Genomic DNA, 23,170 nt, shown 5'->3' on the forward strand with positions numbered 1-23,170 from the left:
TGTATGGGTTGCGCTAGCTAGCTAACGGTAACTTGTTAGCTTGTCCAATGTGAACTGAAGTTTATAATACAGCCAGCTAACTTTTTCTTTTATTCTTGTCTTTTTCTTTTTTCTTTCTTTCTTTCTTTTTTTCTTTTTCTTTCTTTTTTAGCTCACTTTAGTTGTAGTTTCACTATCTTACCGTTTTCAGTTACATCCCGGACCCAGAGCAATGCTGCTGCGTGCTGCTTGGTCAAGTCGTGTCTTCCTCTGCTCAAAAAAGGCTGGCTGGCTGCAAGCATCTCCAACCCATTGCGTTGGGTCACCATTTTTAACCCAAAGTTGAGTCAAAGTCACCCAACCCATGACCCACCTGCCTGAACCCAGCATTTGGGTTACTGTAACAACCCAGCATTTTTTAGAGTGTACTTCCCCACCATGACGGCACGAGTAGAACTGACTACAGTAACGTGTGTGTTCAGTAAATGAATGTGTCTCCCACTCAGCCGTACACTCCTGCAGAGGAACTGGCCCTCTCTCACAGTGAGGGGCGACCCTCGCTGGGCCGCTGCCCTCAGTTTGAGTTTCATCAGAATCGTCACTTTGATTCGACTGGTTTTGATATTTCATTTTATAAACCATCTGACGCCTCGTGATTATTCTGCTGGTTAAAATATTATTTCACTGTCACTTAAAGACAGTAAAACATTTGGCACCAACTCTCATGTGGACTTTTCAGGGCAGACACCCTAAATACTAAATATGAGCAAACTAATGGAAACCTAAAGGAGACCAGAGGCTGGTGTGTATTTTATCAGACTTTTATTTAACCCTCTGAATTAAATTCCCCTCATTTATTTTCAAAAACATTTTTTAGAAAATCATCATTTGGTTGGGCAGTGCGGAGTCATGAGTTTAAAAAAAAATACAAGAAGAATTGTAGGCTAAAATGTATTAATTTTAATTTTATAAAAGAAGAAGAAAGGGAAAATGGGCAGGTCATTTTCCAAGAGAGCTGATTGGTCAGTAGGTGGGGCTTTTCTACCTGCTGAGCTCTTGTCCTGAACTTAACCTGCTCCGGAGCAGGTGAGGTGTTCAGCATACGTTACCACGGCAACGTAGCCCGATAAAAAGTAAGCCACCTTTATGGTACAGAAAAGACAGGGTTAAGCCTGAAGTTAGCTCGCTAAACCAAAATCCAGCTTTACAGGCCTCTAAGGGCTGTACTAAGGAGGCTCAACATACCCAGCCTTTGTGTTCACTATCAGGCGTATGTCAACACTGACTCTCATTCCTATTCATTCAGTATTATGAATTTTAGTTTAGAAATATGTAACTTCAGTAGCTTTATGGCAGTGTTGTCTAGGAATTGGAGGTAAAGCCTGAGGTGAAGTCAGGTGACTGAAGGTGTGTGTGGGTGAGTCTAGCAGTGTCGGTTTGGTTACCATGGTTACATGACAATTTTGACCACCATTTACGCTGCTTAGAGCTCCTTGTCAGTAGTTTCAGATAATTGTTCGTTACATTTGAAGTTGAACTAGAATTATGGAGCCATTTCTGTTGATGTTTGTTTGCTCCTTTTTTGTTAAATCTTTTTTTCTAAATGGGAATAAGTGGCGTTTGGAGTGCGTTTGAATCACCACGGGCTGCTCCCGTCCAATCATCACCTTCGGATGCCGTGATAGTCACCGTTATAATATAAGGGGTTTCCTTTTAAAAAAAAAAAAAAAAAGTAGGCTAGCCTACCATAACAAAGTCCGTGATACAACGGAATATTTCTAACAAACGTGCAGTCTGTGCACCACTAACAGTATACCTGCATTGTGCATATATACTATTAGCGCCACGCACACCGTTTGCCCTACTGTGAGCGCACAACTTCTATCCGTGGCATTCCTGACACTTGGCTCCACAAGTGAGCAAATGTAGCGTATTCCCTCAGATGAAAATCTATACCGCTCATGGAGAATACCGTCAGGAAATGCCAGCGGATCCACGTGATCCCTAAATCCTCTTTGTCTCCGTAATGAGCCACGGACAATCCTGGCTCCCAGGTCCACCGGATCATCAATGAACGGTCACGCCATCTCCAAAAGAGTTAAATGGTGAGATAGCGCCGCTTTCATAGCCGGGCGGGGTTAAACTTAACTCATAACCTGGTCGGGACCAGGTTATGAGTTAAGCATAATAGGCCGTGGGCCGAGGGCTGGAATTGTGAATTTTGTATTTCTCCACTCCCCGCCCTACAATATTTTTTCACATTATACAGATAAAATTCTTACAAGCACTGTAAACAAATGTTTACACTTTGACTCGTGGACATTAACGAACGCGAACAATCTAAACTTTACCATTTTAAGCAGGCAAATGTACCGGGCTACTAACAGGGTCTCCTTGACAACCAGGAAGTTTACAATCTACAAGGCTAAAATGACGGCTCTTAAATGACTTAAAATAAGTATAATATATATTTTTTTCCCCACAAACTCGCTAAAGGTATAATATAGGCTACTAAATAATTAATTCCTAACATTGTAGGGCTACTTTTGTGTTGCCAATTATTACCGAAAATTCACGCTATTTCCGTCAAGGGTTGGGGTTAATGTCAATAATTCATCCACGTAATAACGTTGACATGCATTCTCGTCTTTTCACTCCAACAGCACAGTTGTTACCTGGGTAGGTTTATCATATGAGTGTCTTTTACCTACGATTTCAAATGATTGCTCAAATAAAATGTACATTGGCATTCATACTGTTTGTGTCTCATCTATACGCTACACCACATTAAAGTTAAAAGTATGCATGCATAAGCGATGTATTTTATTGCTTAGCATAGAACAACTGTATGTCTCTAAATCACGATGAATTGATTACCTTGGACTCTGATGTAAAGAAGTTGCATGACTTACTGTTTAAGCTTTACTGTTATTAACTGTTTTTCATCACAAGCTAATAAAACTATCAATCAATCAATCAATCAATCAATCAATATATCCAAAGAAAAAGCAGCCAAAGAAGATGAAGGTTTGTATAAAATATAAAAAGGTTTAATGCATATAGTTAACACTATATCAAGATTTTTACTAAAAAGCTGGACATAACCAGTGCAAAATACATCAATTTCAACAGTGCAAAGCATATTAGCCAGTATTTATGATGAAATAAAACATTAGAGTGCTATATTCAAAGTATATTATCACATAGTATTACACCACAGACCAAACAGGATGACGGAACACATGAAGAAATGGGTCAGAGGTGTCAAACTGGTGCCATGGAGGGCTGAGAGGCTGCAGGTTTTCATTCCAACCGAAAACTCCACCAGGTGATTTCACTGATTAGTCCCCTCTCTCTGCTTGGAGGTGAGGTGATCAGTGAAATCACCTGCTGTAGCTTTCGGTTGGAATGGAAACCTGCAGCCTCTCGGCCCTCCATGGCACCAGTTTGACACCATGGGTTAACCTCTTCAGTCCAATCACAGAAAAAGCAATTGCAACATTTAATATAAATAAAACTGCAGACCAAGAACTTGGCCACCCTCTGGAAAAAAGACTATGGTGCTCTCCAGGCCACTAATGTCAGCTCCTTTGACACAGTCCACTTCTCTTCATCCACCATTATAAATTCCCAGATCCATATGTCAGCGCCTGCTCCTCTCACCTTACACTCCATAGCCTGAAACACACAGACATCTATCTATCACTAAAGAATAATCATAACTAATTAGTTTTATACCATATTAATCTAAGATGTTCTGTTCAAATATTCATTAGAGGGCTCGGTAGATTTATTTAAGTCAATACTGTGTTAGAATAAAAACACTTAAAAAATAAAATAATAATAATAAAAAAACATTACCATGTTTAGAGAACCACCGCCAGACAATGTCAGCGACGTCACAGCATCCAAGATTCAAACCCAGCTGGCCCAACAATCTACATTAACTGTTACCTTAAGCCTAAAACGTTTAAGAGAGAATTAGAAAAAATAACCAACTATAACTCAACCCAAAAATTATCGCTAAATTATGAGCTTCTGAGGGCTGTACTACGAAAGAGGCTCAACATCCCCAGGCTTTGTGTTCACTATCAGGCTAGCGGACTATTTCTAACAAACGTGAAGTCTGTGCACCACTAATAGTATACCTGCATTGTGCATATGTGTCACCAATCACCGGACAAAAATTACTTTGTGATTTCACCTGGGTGAGATAGCGTCGCTTTTAGAGCCGGGGTTAAACTTAGCTCATAACCTGGTCCCGACCAGGTTATGAGGTAAGTATAAGTTACCATGGCGATCTAGCCGGGTTAAAAGAGAGCCACCTTCGTGATACAGGAAAGCCTGGCTTTAGACTCAACATACCTGCTAACCCACTAAACCTGCTTCGTAGTACAGCCCTCTGGTAAACTTTCCAGCATGTTGTCTGATGTCGTTTGCATGTCGTTCTAACATTTCACTAACGTTATAATGATAAACTATGGATGCTTAGTATTATATGTGTGCTATCATCAACACGGCTCATTCTCTAGTCTGCGTCCATTTTTATAAGAATATGTTAAACAATCATCACATTATCTTACCTTCGGTTCTCTTCTTGTTTACAACAGTGCCAGTCGTAGGATTTCCGGTTTCCTCTGGTATGACGAACGTGATTGGCCAAGTGAATTTCACGGTAAAGTTAGGCGAGCTTTGATTGGTTAACATTTTAGATCGGTTTCGTGAACTTCTTTCTACGTTTTATTAAAAATGTCCAACTTTTGCGTTCAAAACATTTTATTGTGTGTTTTATAAACAATTAATCTACACAATACTGTAAAATTAGCTAGACCCTTGATGGGGAAATACGAAATTAAAAACTAAAGCAGATAGAGGGACTCGGCCCATGGCCTATAAGTTACCATGGTGATCTAGCCGGGTTAAAAGAGAGCCACCTTCGTGATACAGGAAAGCCTGGCTTTAGACTCAACATACCTCGCTAACACACTAAACCTGTTTCGTAGTACAGCCCTCTGGTCTGCCGCCCCATGTGAACGTGAAAAGAAGGAGTGAGGGGAAGTGCAGTCTTAAATAAGGGAGTGAACAGGTGAACTCAATCAATTCAATTAGGTGGTGGCAAAGCTAGAAACAACTAGTGAGTATAAAGGAAGTGAGACACCAAACAGGAAAAGGTTAACAAAATAAGAGCTTCACAACAATTATTATTATTATTATTATTATTATTATTATTATTATCATACTCTAAACAAATGGCCCGTGTAGTGACACGCCAACACCACTGGGTGATGCTGGGACAAATCACTGGGCTGTTGGATTCTGTGTGAATGCTGCCTTTAGTGATCCCATGTTGTATTTCCTGGCTCTTAGCCTGCCAGCTGATAAGCCGATTTATGGCTCTTCTTGCTTCAGATGATCTTGTTCTGATTGGTCACTGCAGAGCGGCGAGTTGTCACTTTAACCCTCTGTAATACACCAGAGAGACCTTTGTTAGAGGGAGGTGTATCAGAACATGAAGTAAATTCTCACACTACATTATAAGCACATGTGGATTCTTACACTGCAGTTATTTTGCCCACAAATTTTGAATATAGCATCATGATATCCATAAATCCTTTCTCTAGGAAAGGAAGAGGGCTGTGGCTGAGGGAAACCAGGATTTTAATGGGTCATATGATGCTGTTCTTGTAATTCTAAAGGTCATTTTACAAGATCAAGATGCTCACCTTTGTCCTACTGTCAGTCTGTTCCTGTTGGAATTAATATCTCTCAGCACCTCTGTTTGAAATGATTCACGGTCAAGTTTCAGGTGACTGCATTATAAATTATTTCCTGTCAGAATAAAAAAGGGCTAATGTGTAAAAAAAAAAAAAAAAAAAAAAGTCCATGGAAGTACATGACTTTCACAGCTGTCACTCAAGATTCTCACTCATGCAAGTTTGTTTGACAGGAATCCGTAGAGAATCCTACGGAAGCGTAGAGCTGCCAGACCAAGAAAATAAAAACCGAGAGGCTCAGTATCACGTAATTACGTAAAAAGTTTATTGTTATAACAATATATTTTCACGTTATAACGTGAAATTATCACGTTATTTCATTATATGATTTTTTTTCACGTTATAACGTGAAAATATCACGTTATTTCATGATATGCTTTCACATTATAACATGAAAGTATCACGTTATTTCGTGATACGACTTTTTCACGTTATAACGTGATAGGTATCACGTTATTTCGTGATACGAATTTTTCACGTTATAACGTGATAGGTATCACGTTATTTCAAGATAGGAAATTTTCACGTTATAACGTGAAAGTATCACATTATTTCGTGAAACGTGTTTTTGTTTACTGTCTACTGGCCATCTGTAAATCATGGCTGCTTTACATGATGCCATTAGATCATATTTCATGCTTGGCTTGAGACATGGGGAGATTTTACAGTTATTGGGCTCCGTGGATGACATCCATATAAGCATGCGTACCCTGAGAAGAATTTTAAAAACAATGGCATTATACCGGAGGAAAAACGAGTCGGACCCTCTTGAGGTAGCGTCATTCCTCATTGATCAGCTGGAGGGACACGGCCGGCTGCATGGATACAAGCTCCATCACCTCAACTGCATCCAAGCTGGATATGTTGTCACCCAAAGTACAGTGAGGCATTTGTTAAAGTTTCTCGACCCCCGCGGTGTTGAACAGAGACGGAGAAATCGCCTAACACGGCGCATGTACTTTAACCCAGGGCCTAATTTCATGTGGCATGTTGACTCGTACGACAAATTAAAACCATTTGGTGTCTGTATAAATGGAGCAGTGGATGGCTTTTCAAGACTTGTGATATGGCTACATGCCTATTCAACAAACAGTGATCCCAAAGTAATCGCTGGGTATTTCATAAAGGAAGTTGAGCGGAGGATGGGGACAGCATCCAGAATTCGCGCAGACTTCGGGACAGAAAATGTAACCATGGCAGAAATGCAGAGGTTCTTGCGATGGAGTACGGATCGCCGCCTTGTCACCAACTGTTACATCGCTGGGTCCAGTAATCACAATCAGCGGATCGAAAGCTGGTGGGCCTTTTTGAGAAGACATCATGCCCAGTACTGGATGAATCGTTTCCAGCAACTGAAAGACAAAGACTGCTTCTCTGGAGACTTCTTGGACAAGCAACTTATATTGTTTAGTTGCATGGCCATCATCCAGGTATGTCAGATGCATGTGCCATCATCTCGTGTGTGTGTGTGTGTGTGTGTGTGTGTGTGTGTGTGTGTGAGATCTTGAGCACGAGAGAGAGAGGGAGAGTGAGAGAGTGAGCGCCCGTTAGCTGATCAGAGGTGCGCAGACAAGAATCTAATTTTTTTTTGAATTAACAAAGTATTTTCCATATTATAATAATGGATCCCATTGATGTATTTTGTGATTGATCCATAATCTAACTATGATTTAATCCGTGGTTCAAAACAACGTTACCAAACTTTGCCCTCTCGCGAGATCTGTCCGAAAATCTCACACGCATACTCTGGTGGTATGAGTACACCGCCATCTACTGGTCAAAAGCCAGTGGGCTTTCTATTGCAGGTGTCAAAATCCTATGCCTATATATTGGTACATTTTTTATATCTATTATTTTTTTTACTACATAGGAAGAACTGCAGCAAGTTGTAGATTTGTGGAACACCCATGTTATCCGGAGGAGCAGAAATGCAGTGGCTCCAAGTGGACGTCCCATTCTCATGTACACCATCCCTCACCTATTTGGAGGACAAGATCATCTGAAAGAAGTCTCTCGGGCAGCAGTGGAGGCTTGTAAAGAGGAATGCCATCAGAGAGGACCTCACCCTTGTGATGAAACCGTATTCAATATGTGTTGCCTTATAATGACAGAGAACTTCTTACACTCTCCCACCACACCAGATGAAGCTATAGAGCTGTATCTTTTCCTGAGAGCATGCATTCTAAGAGACTTAGAAATTACTTTGTGATTTCTATTGTTGATGTGATCCGTTTTGAACATTTAATGCATGAGGAAAAGAAACATCCCGACTATGATGTTGTTGTTTTCATTTCTTGAACTATTTTGCCCACAACTGTGCATTTGAACATCAGCAGTGTAGTGCTCTTGCTCATCTACATACAGTAAGAATTAAAATTTTTCTATTAGTTCATGAAAGATGGGGCAAATATGAGACAGTTATGTTTCTCATTACCATGTGATTTGTACTTCAGGGGAAGGATCACACAACAACACAACTCCAGGGCTCTTTCTTGTGCTTTCTTCCTCGGGGCTGCATTTTTCTTTTTTACACATAAGACACGTGCAGACCTAAGCATTAAACTAAATAAACTGTTTTATTTTGTAGTAACAGCATTCAGATTTTCTTTCAAATTACTCTTTTACGTAACAGTACATTAACATGTAGAGCATGTATTGGGGAACTCATTAGATAACTCATACTCAGGTAACAAGAGTATAGAAAAGTAGTTTTTTCATCAACTTGACAGGTTAAAAAAAATCCCTGCGCTTATGTATTACAACACCGTGTATCACAAATGTAAACATTATACAAAATAAACTGTTTCCCAACATTAAGGTGCAAGCCTGCATTCCTTTTGTAGCTACATTTACAACCACTGTAGAATCAAATTGCTCTTTTACATAACAGAGTAGAACATTTAATGGGAAACTCATTAGAGAAGTCATACTCAGGTAACAAGAGTATAGAAAAGTAGTCAGGTCTTGAGCTGCACTCTAGAAGAAATAACATCACGGATGTGTTTTTTTCATCAACTTGACAGGTTAAAAAAAATCCCTGCGCTTATGTATTACAACACTGTGTATCACAAATGTAAACATTATACAAAATAAACTGTTTCCCAACATTAAGGTGCAAGTCTGCATTCCTTTTGTAGCTACATTTACAACCACTGTAGAATCAAATTGCTCTTTTACATAACAGAGTAGAACATTTAATGGGAAACTCATTAGAGAAGTCATACTCAGGTAACAAGAGTATAGAAAAGTGGTCAGGTCTTCTCAATAACAATAACAGGTTATTTTTCCATCAACTTGACAAGTCATAAAATGCTCTGCTCTGAATATCTGTAGACATTCATTAGACACACACATTAGACATGTGCACCACTAGCTTAGATGAGATAAGCATATCATTACAAAGCTAAGCCAGGCTGAATTTGTATGATGTTTTGTCAATCAGTACACTGTCAAACTCAGTGCGTAGCTCTGGATAGGAAGCGTATGTCCATGGTAGTTCCAGAACTGGACCACATGTGTGTGCAACAGGTCTTCGTGCAAGTCCTTCAACTGCCGTGAACATGATCGTAATTTTGCTTACACACATGACATCTGACCCTGTCACAAACCTTAATACTCTTCGGAGACCTGCCTCATCTAAGCCTCTGATGTATTGTTGCAAGAAACGAAAGCTTTGGGTCTCAGCTTGACTTGAGGGAGAGGCATGTAGCATTTTCAGAAGCCTTTTGGTTGTTGGCTTTTTGGCTTCATACATGTGCAGGACATCTTGTGGGCTGGCGAGAGCTTCTCTTAGGGAGGAACCAGCAACGAAAGACATCTTTTCTGATGCATATCTTGGTTTTTGGATCAACTGCTTGTGTGCCACTTTCAAAAGGATGTCTTTTAAATTCTTTTGTGTTGGAACTGCTGTTACGTCCAAACGGTCTAAAAGATCAATCAGCTCATCATTCTCCTCTTCTGAAAGTTCTCCGTTTAAGGCAGTGGTGATCAGACTCCTGTCTGAATGACTGACATATAGAAGAAGACTATCAAGAAGCACACCATCGGAGACTTCCTGCTCACCAAAAATAAGTGCCACTGTAAAAGCAGGGGAAAGGCGACAGGGAAAATAGCCATGGTCTTGAAATCCCTTCAGTAGAATTCGCCCAATGGATTTCCATTCTTCTTCTTGCCACTTAGAACACAGAGATGGAATTCTCTGGTCCTCCCCTTCAGCTGTGTGGTCCAGTAGCTCGGTCCAAAATGCAGCATACACATCCCTTGAGATACCATCTGCGTCAGCACCTCTTTCGTCTATGTAAGTGTATCTAAGTTTATGTTTGAGAAGTGCTGCATCCTTGAATTGGCCTATCATCTCCTCTAGAAGATTGACCCTATGAACTCTTATAGTGATTTGCACAACATCCAATGAAGGAGTTGAACTTCTTGCTACCTCATCTACAGATTCTGATTGTGCAGTATCGTTGGCTGTTGGAGGCGGTGTGATGGAAGCTTCATCTTCTCTCAGTGCTGTGTCTGAAGTAGAGGATGCTGCACTTACTGGGAGAGGCATGCTGATCAATGTGTCGTTTGAGCTTGTTCTGGGAAGGAGGACTGATGTGATGATAAGGTCCTCATTGTTCTCCAAGTCAGGTAGATAGATCAAAGTATCATCCATTTGGCCAGCCACAGGTTCTCCAAGAAATGGGCCAAACATAACCTCAGATGTGTCAAGGTTTGCCTCAATGTCAGAAGTTTGAATAGGCTGGTCATCTTCTTCCAACATGTCATTCAGTTGCTCATCTTTGTTGTTTGATGTTCCCATAATGCATTCTTCATCTTCATCATCATTATCTTTTGGGGTCTTAGTGCACAGGTAAAATCTCAACACTCCCATTCTAAGTATGCTGTACAGTTCTCCAACTGTAACAACATCATCAAAAATAGCTTCCTCCTGATAGTCTAATATGTCATGACTAAATGCTTCAATTTTGCCTACTTTATTTTCTCCCTTTGGGAAGAAAATGTCTTTGGCATACTGCAAGATGTTCTCTTTTTTTGAGTCTTTGGGGACATCAAGGGTCCTTGTACCCCCTCCTCTACGTTTCCGGACTTGTTTACCCTCATGGATCCATCCCAACTCAATTTTTCTTGTTGGTTTCTCAGCCCATTTGTTGTGTTTTGCATACTTTCTTCTCCTTTTCTCCTGGTTAGTGTTATCATCAGTGTCACCAATCCCCATTCTTTGTTTGAGTCTGTCAAGCAATGATGCTTTTGTTGTTTGTTTTGTGCCATGACGTTGCCCATGATCCAAACAGAAGCGTCTTGCTGCAATCCTGTCCCCGTATATAGGGATGTAGCCAGCCAGGGTGTCATCATCCATACAATCAATGACTCCAGCATCAATCTGTAAAGACAGACATAATAATTACAATTCACAAGACTACATAAACACAGAGACAGGAAAGACAGGGTGGTAGTAGATGGCATTCTCTATAATATAACAAACTGCATGGAGACTGGATTTTAACTTCACAGTTGTAACTTCGTTTTTGTTGTTGTGTTTTTATCCCTTGTATTCATTAAATTGAATATTATTTCTGTGTAATGAAAGTCATCAAGTGTAACGTTGCTAAGGACGCCAGTCTGATCAGCGCAGCACAGAGAATAAAAACGATGCAGGATCTTTATCTTATGTTTCATTTTTGCCTATCCTGGACTATCCTGGCTGAAAATAAAACCTGCTGATGAGAGCGTCTGACCCGGTGGCAACTGTGTTTTTCTCCCTGAGAAGCTGCGTTCCGATGCAGTTCCTTGCGAAGTGGACTGCGCACGATAGACATCTTAACTGAGGTTTCAAACCGCAGTGAACAGTTCAAAGGGAACTGAGCACTGCACAGGGAACAACTGAACAACGATTGTACACTTTGCAGGGTATTCCCTAAGTAGGAGCATGGTGCGGATCGGAACGCAGCATGTAGTTGCTTAACAGGCTATAACTAGCCTGGTAGCTAACTAGCCTGTTACACAACGCTTTAATTAGATGGTGAGCAGTCAGAATTAGCTTACATGATCTTGTTCCATGCGTTGGAGACAGTCCTCTGACACCCCACGACCTCGGAGAAATCTGGACAGTGGAGAGTCCATGGCGTTATAACGTGAAAACATTTTATCACGTTATAACGTGATACTTTCACGTTATAACGTGAAAATTTCCTATCTTGAAATAACGTGATACCTATCACGTTATAACGTGAAAAATTCGTATCACGAAATAACGTGATACCTATCACGTTATAACGTGAAAAAGTCGTATCACGAAATAACGTGATACTTTCATGTTATAACGTAAAAGCATATCATGAAATAACGTGATATTTTCACGTTATAACGTGAAAAAAAAAACATATAATGAAATAACGTGATAATTTCACGTTATAACGTGAAAATATATTGTTATAACAATAAACTTTTTACGTAATTACGTGATACTGAGCCTCCCGGTTTTTATTTTCTTTGTCTGGCAGCTCTACGCTTCCGTAGAATCCAGAGCAAACCACCTGTAAGTCTTTAATTAGCAACAGTTAGCATTGGTGGCCATTGCTGGCCGTTTGTATTGGTGTTAACTGAAATAGAATTTAGAATTGTTTTTAGCCGGTTTGTGTGGGTTTAAAAAAAAAAATGTTTTAACTGACAATATGAATGACGATTGTAACAGTCTAGTGTATAGATATGTATATTTTTTTCTTTTTCTGTCTTGTTTATTTAAATACTAATAATATAAATAATATTAATCGTATGATAATAAGATAATTTAGAGAATTTAGCATATTAGTGATTATTTGTACTGGCTGTTGTGCTTTCAAGGCCAGGAGTGAGCGAGCAACTGAGCGAACGAGCAAGCAGCAAGCTTGTGTGTCTGTGGGCCTGATCATCATCGTCCTCATCATCACCCTCATCACCCTCGCCCATCATCGTCACCCCCCCGCCCCCACCCATTTCTCCTAGATTCTAGGTTCGACTCCTGGCTGGCTTGCCAAGTTGTAACAACCGGTTGCTATGATAGAACCAGTTATTAAAATAAAGTAAATAAAATTATAATCTAAATGTGGACCAATTTATCAGAAGACTTAGTTCGCTCGGGAGAAATGGGTGCGAGTAAAAAAATAAAAAATAAACAAACAAGAGATCACTGTTATTTTAAAGTAAATAATTAATGCAATTTATTTTCCTCAACTTATTTTTTCTTTTTTCTGATTTCTTCCTATCAAACTGACATACAACAACAACAAAACCACCTAACCTAACCAAAATAAATAAATATAAAAGATGAATAAATAACCCTTTTTCCCTCTTTCCACCTGTCAGGTAAGTATCTAATTTATTGAATATCAATTTAGGTCTAATATTAAATGTTTAATCTATTTATATTTGTTTGAAATATTTTACTACTACTATTTATGTTATTATTAAACTTTTATTCCTATTTACTATATTTAAAGTCTATTTTGTTTCTTACCTGCAGGTGGTCTGTCTCACTATCTAATCAGTACATAAATAAAGAAAATAATTAACCAAATAATAAGGACAACAACAGTATCAACATAGCATGTAAATGACAAAACAAAACAAAACAAAAAATAAAATAAAGATCAACTTCTCTGATTGTCTCTGGGTTGGCTCGCCACCTCAGTCCCAACTGTGTTGTTCCTCAGAGCTGAGCTGAGGATTCTCAGTCTTTCAGTTGATAACGATGGGAGGGCAACGATGGGGGGGGTGGGAGGGGGGGGGGGGGTGACGATGAAGAGGGTGATGATGAGAACGATGATGATCAGGCCCACACACACACACAAGCTTGCTGCTTGCTCACTCACTCGTTCGCTCAGTTGCTTGCTCACTCCTGGCCTTGAAAGTACAACAGCCAGTACAAATAATCACTAATATGCTAAACGCTGTTTCTAAATTCTCTAAATTATCCTATTATCATACGATTAATATTATTTATATTATTAGTATTTAAATAAACAAGACAGAAAAAGAAAAAAATATACATATCTATACACTATACTGTTTCAATTGTCATTCATATTGTCAGTTAAAACTTTTTTTTTTTTTTTTAAACCCACACAAACCGGCTAAAAACAATTCTAAATTCTATTTCAGTTAACACCAATACAAACGGTCAGCAATGGCCACCAATGCTAACTGTTGCTAACAGCTGCTACGGCTCATGGCTTTTGACAGTTAGGTTACTGATGTGTTTCCACTCACCAAGTTTACTTTGAATTGTTCTTCTTCTTCAACCTTTATTTATTCTCGAATGGACATTGAGGTTACCCTCATTTTCAATGCCGTCGAGTTTACATTAACAGCAGTATTGTAACTGTTCCAGGGGTGTTATTCTTCTTTTCTCTCTCTCTCTTTCTTTCTTTTCAGGATGTTTTTCTTTTTTTTATTTTGATTCCCTCGGTTGGTCTCTGTCTCTGTCTGTCTCAGGGTGTTTTCACACATATTTGGGTCGACCCAGTGACATATTTGGGTCGACCCAATATACAATGTATCAATTTTCAACTGGAGCGGCTCGGTTTCACATATGCTTTTTATCGCCGCACCAAGTCCACCGCTCTACAGAATGGAGCGTCATGTATCCGTGGCAACCAGACGAAAATGACATGTGTAGCACCATCCCACCCGGAAAAGAAGGTTGAAATGAAGCCTCAAGATGTAAACAGAACACACGTGAACGATGGAGACTCAACAACAACGCCGTCTGATATGCCTAACGTCAGGGACGGTTCTTGCTACGGGCAGTGTGGGCAACCGCCCGGGTCGCAATCTACTTGGGGACGCACGAGAAAAAACAAAATCGCCAGTTTTCTAGACTACTGTATTGACCCGCACATGCTGCGGCACCGGGGCACCATCAGTCGGCATCAGGCGCGCCCACCCGGTCTGGTCTGCCGGATCTGACAGGTGAGCGGCCGGCTCGCCTGATGCTGCCCCGGTGCCGCGGCTGGCTGGTGCCGCGGGGGCGGGGGGGTTGAAGAAGTAACATGAAAGGGCGCAAGCCAGTAATTTCGCCTAGGGCGGCAACATAGGCAGAAAGTACTGTAAGGCATAAGGTAAACATATCTGCACATACAAACAGTGCAAACCGCTAGCGCTGCGAGTCGTTCCCACCGACACTTTCGTTTTCTGTCAAAATAAGAGTTGATCGGTCGATTTAAGATTACGGTAGACCCTTTTTGTAACGTTAGCTAGCTCTTATTTTGAAAGAAAACGGAGGTGCCGCACAGTTATTGTGCGGCTAACTGTTTACTTCTGCAAAAATGAGGTGAATCGCCTTATTTTGGGTTAACCTCAACATAATGCAAATAATCGCCCTGGCGGTGATTCAGGTGGGCGTTTAATGGGCGTTTGTAGCCCAAACTTGTGGAGTACACCAGGCTTGGGCCGACCCGGGTTCGCTGCGCGTTCACACCACTAGTTTGGTGCGCCGCACCGCACTAAAGGGCTTGGTGCGCCGCTCCGAGACCACCCCTTCCAGCCGCTCTCGGTACGGCTGTTTAGGTCGACCTCGGGTGCGGCTAGTTGTGTTCACACTACTCGCACCGCACCAATTAGGTCGGCCTAGACAGTTAGGTCGACCTAAACACTGTATGTGTGAAAACACCCTCAGTCTCTCAAGGTGCAGCTGTGAGAGTGAGAATTCCATTCTCACACAGGCTTTTTTTTAAACATATATACAGTACAGGCCAAAAGTTTGGACACACCTTCTCATTCAATGCGTTTTCTTTATTTTCATGACTATTTACATTGTAGATTCTCACTGAAGGCATCAAAACTATGAATGAACACATGTGGAGTTATGTACTTAACAAAAAAAGGTGAAATAACTGAAAACATGTTTTATAATCTAGCTTCTTCAAAATAGCCACTCTTTGCTCTGATTACTGCTTTGCACACTCTTGGCATTCTCTCCATGAGCTTCAAGAGGTAGTCACCTGAAATGGTTTTCACTTCACAGGTGTGCCTTATCAGGGTTAATTAGTGGAATTTCTTGCTTTATCAATGGGGTTGGGACCATCAGTTGTGTTGTGCAGAAGTCAGGTTACTACACAGCCGACAGCCCTATTGGACAACTGTTAAAATTCATATTATGGCAAGAACCAATCAGCTAACTAAAGAAAAACGAGTGGCCATCATTACTTTAAGAAATGAAGGTCAGTCAGTCCAGAAAATTGCAAAAACTTTAAATGTGTCCCCAAGTGGAGTCGCAAAAACCATCAAGTGCTACAACGAAACTGGCACACATGAGGACCGACCCAGGAAAGGAAGACCAAGAGTCACCTCTGCTTCTGAGGACAAGTTCATCCGAGTCACCAGCCTCAGAAATCGCAAGTTAACAGCAGCTCAGATCAAAGACCAGATAAATGCCACACAGAGTTCTAGCAGCAGACCCATCTCTAGAACAACTGTTAAGAGGAGACTGCGCCAATCAGGCCTTCATGGTCAAATAGCTGCTAGGAAACCACTGCTAAGGAGAGGCAACAAGCAGAAGAGATTTGTTTGGGCCAAGAAACACAAGGAATGGACATTAGACCAGTGGAAATCTGTGCTTTGGTCTGATGAGTCCAAATTTGAGATCTTTGGTTCCAACCGCCGTGTCTTTGTGAGACGCAGAAAAGGTGAACGGATGGATTCCACATGCCTGGTTCCCACTGTGAAGCATGGAGGAGGAGGTGTGATGGTGTGGGGGTGTTTTGCTGGTGACACTGTTGGGGATTTATTCAAAATTGAAGGCACACTGAACCAGCATGGCACCACAGCATCCTGCAGCGACATGCCATCCCATCCGGTTTGCATTTAGTTGGATGATCATTTATTTTTCAACAGGACAATGAGCCCAAACACACCTCCAGGCTGTGTAAGGGCTATTTGACCAAGAAGGAGAGTGATGGAGTGCTGCGGCAGATGACCTGGCCTCCACAGTCACCGGACCTGAACCCAATCCAGATGGTTTGGGGTGAGCTGGACCGCAGAGTGAAGGCAAAGGGGCCAACAAGTGCTAAACACCTCTGGAAACTCCTTTAAGACTGTTGGAAAACCATTTCAGGTGACTACCTCTTGAAGCTCATCGAGAGAATGCCAAGAGTGTTTGAGTTTGAGTTTATTAAGATCCCCATTAGCTTTTGCAGAGCATCAGCTATTCTTCCTGGGGTCTTTCCATTTTCATAAGTGACAATACAAACCCACTGTTTACCACACATACTTAACATATAAAAAAAAAAAAACAAAAAACACAGGAGTGTGCGAAGCAGTAATCAGAGCAAAGGGTGGCTATAAAACATGTTTTCAGTTATTTCATCTTTTTTTGTTGAGTACATAACTCCACATGTGTTCATTCATAGTTTTGATTCCTTCAGTTAGAATCTACAATGTAAATAGTCATGAAAATAAAGAAAATGCATTGAATGAGAAGGTGTGTCCAAACTTTTGACCTGTACTGTACATATCTATACACTATACTGTTTCAATTGTCATTCATATTGTCAGTTAAAACTTTTTTTTTTTTTTTAAACCCACACAAACCAGCTAAAAACAATTCTAAATTCTATTTCAGTTAACACCAATACAAACGGCCAGCAATGGCCACCAATGCTAACTGTTGCTAACAGCTGCTACGGCTAATGGCTTTTTGACAGTTAGGTTACTGATGTGTTTCCACTCACCAAGTTTACTTTGAATTGTTCTTCTTCTTCAACCTTTATTTATTCTCGAATGGACATTGAGGTTACCCTCATTTTCAATGCCGTCGAGTTTACATTAACAGCAGTATTGTAACTGTTCCAGGGGTGTTATTCTTCTTTTCTCTCTCTCTCTTTCTTTCTTTTCAGGATGTTTTTCTTTTTTTTATTTTGATTCCCTCGGTTGGTCTCTGTCTCTGTCTCTGTCTCAGTGTCTCTCAAGGTGCAGCTGTGAGAGTGAGAATTCCATTTTCACACAGGCTTTTTTTTTTTTAAATATATATATATATATATATGGGACAGTTGTCATGGTTACTGTTCTAATATTTTTAGTTCTCAAATTAATTATTACTTATTAATTTAACCCATAGCCTAAATATATATATATATATATATTGTATTAATTTAATATTTATTTAATGTTCATTGCATTTAATGCCTCTAGTAACCAGGGGTTACAAAGAGCATTGCAACCACACAGCCTGAGCCGTGGTGGATCGAATCGAACTCGGGTGTGAAATCATGACTGAAATATAAAATCAACATTAGCAGAAATTCTCAGTAGAACAGAGCTGTATTTGGGTTGTCTGAACTGAGTTTGATGAACTGCAGAAGAAACTGTTGAGGACAACATGAGGTGTTCAGTTAAATATGTCCCACCCTGTAAAGCAGCCCAACTCATCCATTTAATGAGCAGAGACAACAAACCATGTTGAACAGTGGATTTGTCAGTGGAGTCCTCCCTTCAGAGGTTTATTCAGGCCCAGCAGTCTGGACCTCGACCCTTAATCCCCCGGCAGACACACCTGCAGAGGAGAGTATAAAAACCCTGGACTGAGGCGACTCCAACAGCGAGCTTCAAGGAGTCTCTCCGAGGCAAAGCAGCTCTCCAGAGAAGCTCCACTGTCAGAGCCACAGAGCCACCAGACCCACCCTGAAGATGAAGCCCGACTTCCTGCTGCTGCTGCTGCTGCTGGGCCTCTCGCAGGCCCATCCTCTCCAGGAGGAGGGAAGCGGAGAACAGGTCCTGGTGGAAGACCCGGAGGCCATCCACATGGACATCAGCACCAGGATCCTGTCCTCCAACAACGGCTCCAGTGAGATCCTGCTGGAAGGAGACATGGTGGTGCCCAGAACCAGAAACGCCATGTTCTGCTGGACCCACAACTGCCTGTGGAGGAAAGGCTCCGACGGCCTGGTGACCATCCCCTTCACGGTGAGCGGCGACTTCTCGGCCTGGGACAGGCAGAAGATCGAGCGCGCCATGCGGTCCTACCACAGCGGCACCTGCCTCCGCTTCGTCCCCCGTCAGAAGGAGCAGGACTACATCAGCATCCAGAACAGAGACGGCTGCTTCTCGTCTCTGGGCAGAGAGGGAGGCGCGCAGGTCCTCTCCCTCAACAGGCAGGGCTGCCTCTACCACGGCATCATCCAGCACGAGATCAACCACGCTCTGGGCTTCCAGCACGAGCAGACCAGGAGCGACCGCGACCAGTACGTCAGGATCAACTGGGAGAACATCGACCCGCGGATGGCCTACAACTTCTACAGGCAGCACACCGACAACCTGGACACTCCCTACGACTACTCCTCCATCATGCACTACGGCAGGACGGCCTTCTCCGTCCAGTACGGGAGGGACAGCATCACCCCGATCCCCGACCCCACCGTCCAGATCGGCCAGAGGCAGGGCCTGTCCCGCATCGACATCCTGAGGATCAACCGGCTCTACGGCTGCTGACAACAACACCGACACCTTCAACAGAAAAGGCTCTGAGGCGGCAGATCACTGCTTCACACCCAGTCTGACCCACAAATCTAACATGACGCCAGATTCAGTCAATTTAAATTGTTTTCTGTAATAAAACATAAAATGCAATAAAAGCCAAGACCTATATCTACTATTACTTGTGAATGGTATTGACTGAAATGTCTAAACTGAAAATAAAAGCAAAAGGACTCACTATTTCTGGTTTTCATTAATATCTTTATAAGTGAACTGAAATATCTAGTCTGAAAATAAAACCAAAGCACTCACTGTTTCTGGTTTTTATTGATCTATTTGTATGTGGATTCAGATACAAAATGTCAAAAAGCTCAATTCCTTCACATTTCCAAGAGCAAAAACCAGAGCCAAATAGATATCAGATTGAGATGTACAAAATCAGTGTTTCAGACCCAGTCTGATCCAGATATGTAATATGATATTAGATTGAGCAAATTTAGATACATTTTCAATTTTTATTATACTACTGTAATTAACAAAATTAGAATAAAAACATATGGTCAAGAGGACATGAACGTAAATACAGAGAAGCATTTCTAACTGAGAGGTGCACAATTGCAGGAAAAATGTAGAATAAACCTTATTCACCAGTGAGGCAGGCTGACGATGAGGACCATGTAGACTGAATTACCAAACTGTTGAAAAAAAGAACACATGTGGACTGCATGGTTTGTGGCCCAAACTGCATGGGATTAGCAGAAGGTGGGCGTGTCTGCAAAGGGGAGAGCTGTGGCTGCCCAGAGAACCCATTTTTATTCACACATCTGGAGGTCAGAGGTCAAGGGACCCTGCTGGAAAACAGCCAAAGGGGCAGATGCTGGTGCAGATCTCTGAGGGTTAATTAGAATGATCTCACAAATTTGTATATCCTGTTGCACTAAATATATAAGAAATATTAATCCATGTGGATGAATCTCAACTAAATAAACTATTTAGCCTGATAAATTCAATTAAATCACTAATTACCTTTCAGTGTGTCTGATAAGGAAGACAGAAGTTTGCAGACATACGAAGAGAAACTCATGTCAGAGTCACATGACTGGATAACTGTCAGTCATCGCCATCTAGTGGCCAGTTACAGGAACTGCCACAGAAAATCCACATCCTCCAAAGTGAACTGTAGATATTATTGACTTTGGTTTGAGACTCTTTGTCCAGCTTGTCATGACTGTGTTCAGATAGCCAGGGATGTAAACAGGACAAGGATTCTGACTTGGTTATACATTTTCATGTGACCTTTCAGGAGTCAGGGTTGGCATACACACACACACACACACACACACACACACACACACACACACACACACACACACACACACACACACACACACACACACACACACACAGGGAGTGCTGAATGGATATGGAAGTGTGGTTGAAACAGTTTGCTTGAAAGAGTGATTAAATAAGTTAAATTAATGATTACATTTTTCATGAAAAGAAATGGTGGTCTTTGTAATGGAGGACAAAGCGTCTTCAGACAGGAACAGATTTCATATCAAACAACAATAATATTTGTCTGTGTTTGAAAATGTGCGCTCACATTTCACTTAGTGCTCAGACGGTTCAGGAGGAGAAGGCAGCTGGAGATCAGTTTGACCAGCAAGGAGCAAAAACTAATAAATAGTCATAACTCCTAGAGAGAGAGAAGGTGTGTGAGTGTGTGTGTGTGTGTGTGGTCAGGGTTTTGGGCAGCTATTTGAAAGAGGCAACAGTAAGGGTAAGTGTCATGGAAGTGTGGCACTTTATAGCCAGTAAATAAAATTTTAATAAAGTGATATAAGTGTATTATTACATTATTGGCTCCATTTATGACATATTTTCTTTACCTGGTTAATAATGTAATAACCAGCCAATAATGTGATACCGCATTACATAATTGGCAAAATGTTCTTATGTTATTGATTCAGAAATTTCATTATATTTTTGGTAAATTATTATATTATCAACTTTTATTACATTAAGAATGAGGGGGGAAACTATTACATTATTGGCAGTTACTACATGATTGGCTTCTATATGGTACAAGTGCAAAACTCAAGCAAAAATGAACATCAGTTAAAGTCAAATTACTGACTTTAAAAAATACTCAAAAAAGTTACTCAGTTCCAGTAACCTGAGTAAATGTAATTAGTTCCTCCCACCTGTGCTGCCAGTGTTACGACAGCTAAAACCACTGCAGCTGCTTTATTTTCACTGATTCAGGATTTTATTTGAATTGGGAGTCAGCAGAGTAAATTCATGTAGAAACACTTTGCTGCTTGACACGAGAGCATGAAGCTGATTTTCTGCTTTTGGAGATTCTGGTTTTCAACTCCCGTCCCGACTCGGGCTTCCATTACTGTGACTGCTGCTAAGACGACTGCTGCAGAATGTAGCACCTAGAAAAATGAACCTAAACTTTGCTGCTCATGACTTTCACCCAGAAAATCTTAGACTTTAATTTTTGTTCCAAAAGTCAGAAACTACAGGGTTCAAAAGTCAATACAGAGCTGTTTTATTTTAGGAAGCTGAGGAGTTTTAATGTTGATAGGTCATTCATAAAAATGTTTTTATTCATCATTCATTGAGTCTATACTTACATCTACAATGATCTCAGCCTGGTTAATAAAAACAGGCTGGGTAGTTTTGTCAAACATCATGTTGAATGATCTCAGCCAGGTCTACCAGGTCAGGTGTACCCGTAGGGCAAAGGCCACTCTGGTAGACCCTCATCACCCTCTCCACACTGAGTTCAGACTCCTGCCATCAGGGAGAAGGTTTACCTTTTCTAGGAAAGCGAAGTCTAATAGATACTTGAGATCATTTGTACCATCAGCTGTCAAATACTTGAATCAGCTTTAGGCATGACGTTGTTTTCATGATGACATCCACTGTGTTAATGGTATTTCTATTGTAATTGTATTATTTTATTTTTTCTATTTTTTCTTTTTTTACTCTATTGTTTTTATTGTGTGGATTGTGCCAACAGCTGTTGTAAATCAAATTGCCTTTTATTTTTTTCCTGTCAGAATAAAAAAGGGCTAATATGTAAAAAAAAAAAAAGAAAGAAAGAAAAAAGTCCATGACTTTCACAGCTCTCTCTCAAGATTCTCACTCATGCAAGTTTGTTTGATAGAGAATCCAGAGCAAACCACCTGTCAGACTTTATCTCCCTGAATACCAGCTCTAAGAGCATTGCAACCAGTTCAGTAAAACCATCAGCCTGAGCCGTGGTGGGTCGAATCGAACTCGGGTGTGAAATCATGACTGAAATATAAAATCAACATTAGCAGAAATTCTCAATAGAACAGAGCTGTATGCAACAACCGGTTGCTATGATAGAACCAGTTATTAAAATAAAGTAAATAAAATTATAATCTAAATGTGGACCAATTTATCAGAAGACTTAGTTCGCTTGGGAGAAATGGGTGCGAGTAAAAAAATAAAAAATAAACAAACAAGAGATCACTGTTATTCTAAAAGTAAATAATTAATGCAATTTATTTTTCTCAACTTATTTTTCTTTTTTCTGATTTCTTCCTATCAAACTGACATACAACAACAACAAAACCACCTAACCTAACCAAAATAAATAAATATAAAAGATGAATAAATAACCCCTTTTTCCCTCTTTCCACCTGTCAGGTAAGTATCTAATTTATTGAATATCAATTTAGGTCTAATATTAAATGTTCAATTTATTTATATTTGATTAAAATATTTTATTACTACTATTTATGTCATTATTAAACTATTTATTCCTATTTTACTATATTTAAAGTCTATTTTGTTTCTTACCTGCAGGTGCTCTGTCTCACTATCTAATCAGTACATAAATAAGGAAAATAATTAACCAAATAATAAGGACAACAACAGTATCAACATAGCATGTAAATGACAAAACAAAACAAAACAAAAAATAA

The 23,170-nt window shown here is 40.5% G+C and overlaps 1 protein-coding gene and 1 long non-coding RNA gene across 2 annotated transcripts; one reads left to right on the forward strand and one right to left on the reverse strand.

Annotated features, from left to right (window-relative positions):
* Positions 1–3,170: 3,170 nt before the first annotated feature.
* LOC115356998 (uncharacterized) lies at positions 3,171–4,885 on the reverse strand. Its single transcript, XR_003928063.1, has 3 exons — positions 4,563–4,885; positions 3,841–3,940; positions 3,171–3,657 (listed from the first exon to the last, which is right to left on the reverse strand). It is a non-coding gene; the product is annotated as an uncharacterized LOC115356998 (long non-coding RNA).
* A 2,061-nt stretch (positions 4,886–6,946) lies between these two features.
* On the forward strand, positions 6,947–19,220 carry LOC115357259 (high choriolytic enzyme 1-like). The gene is made up of 3 exons (XM_030048679.1): positions 6,947–7,183; positions 17,692–17,702; positions 18,332–19,220. Exons 1-3 carry the CDS (start codon positions 6,947–6,949, stop codon positions 19,218–19,220), a joined length of 1,137 nt encoding a protein of 378 aa, XP_029904539.1.
* The last annotated feature ends 3,950 nt before the right edge of the window (positions 19,221–23,170 follow it).

Source organism: Myripristis murdjan, chromosome 3, assembly GCF_902150065.1.
Source record: "Myripristis murdjan chromosome 3, fMyrMur1.1, whole genome shotgun sequence".
Classification (NCBI taxonomy): Eukaryota; Metazoa; Chordata; class Actinopteri; order Holocentriformes; family Holocentridae; genus Myripristis; species Myripristis murdjan.

Bases quoted from the DNA above. Each gene is read 5' to 3' on its own strand.
- LOC115357259 (XM_030048679.1), top strand. From the start codon at position 6,947: ATGGCAGAAATGCAGAGGTTCTTGCGATGGAGTACGGATCGCCGCCTT.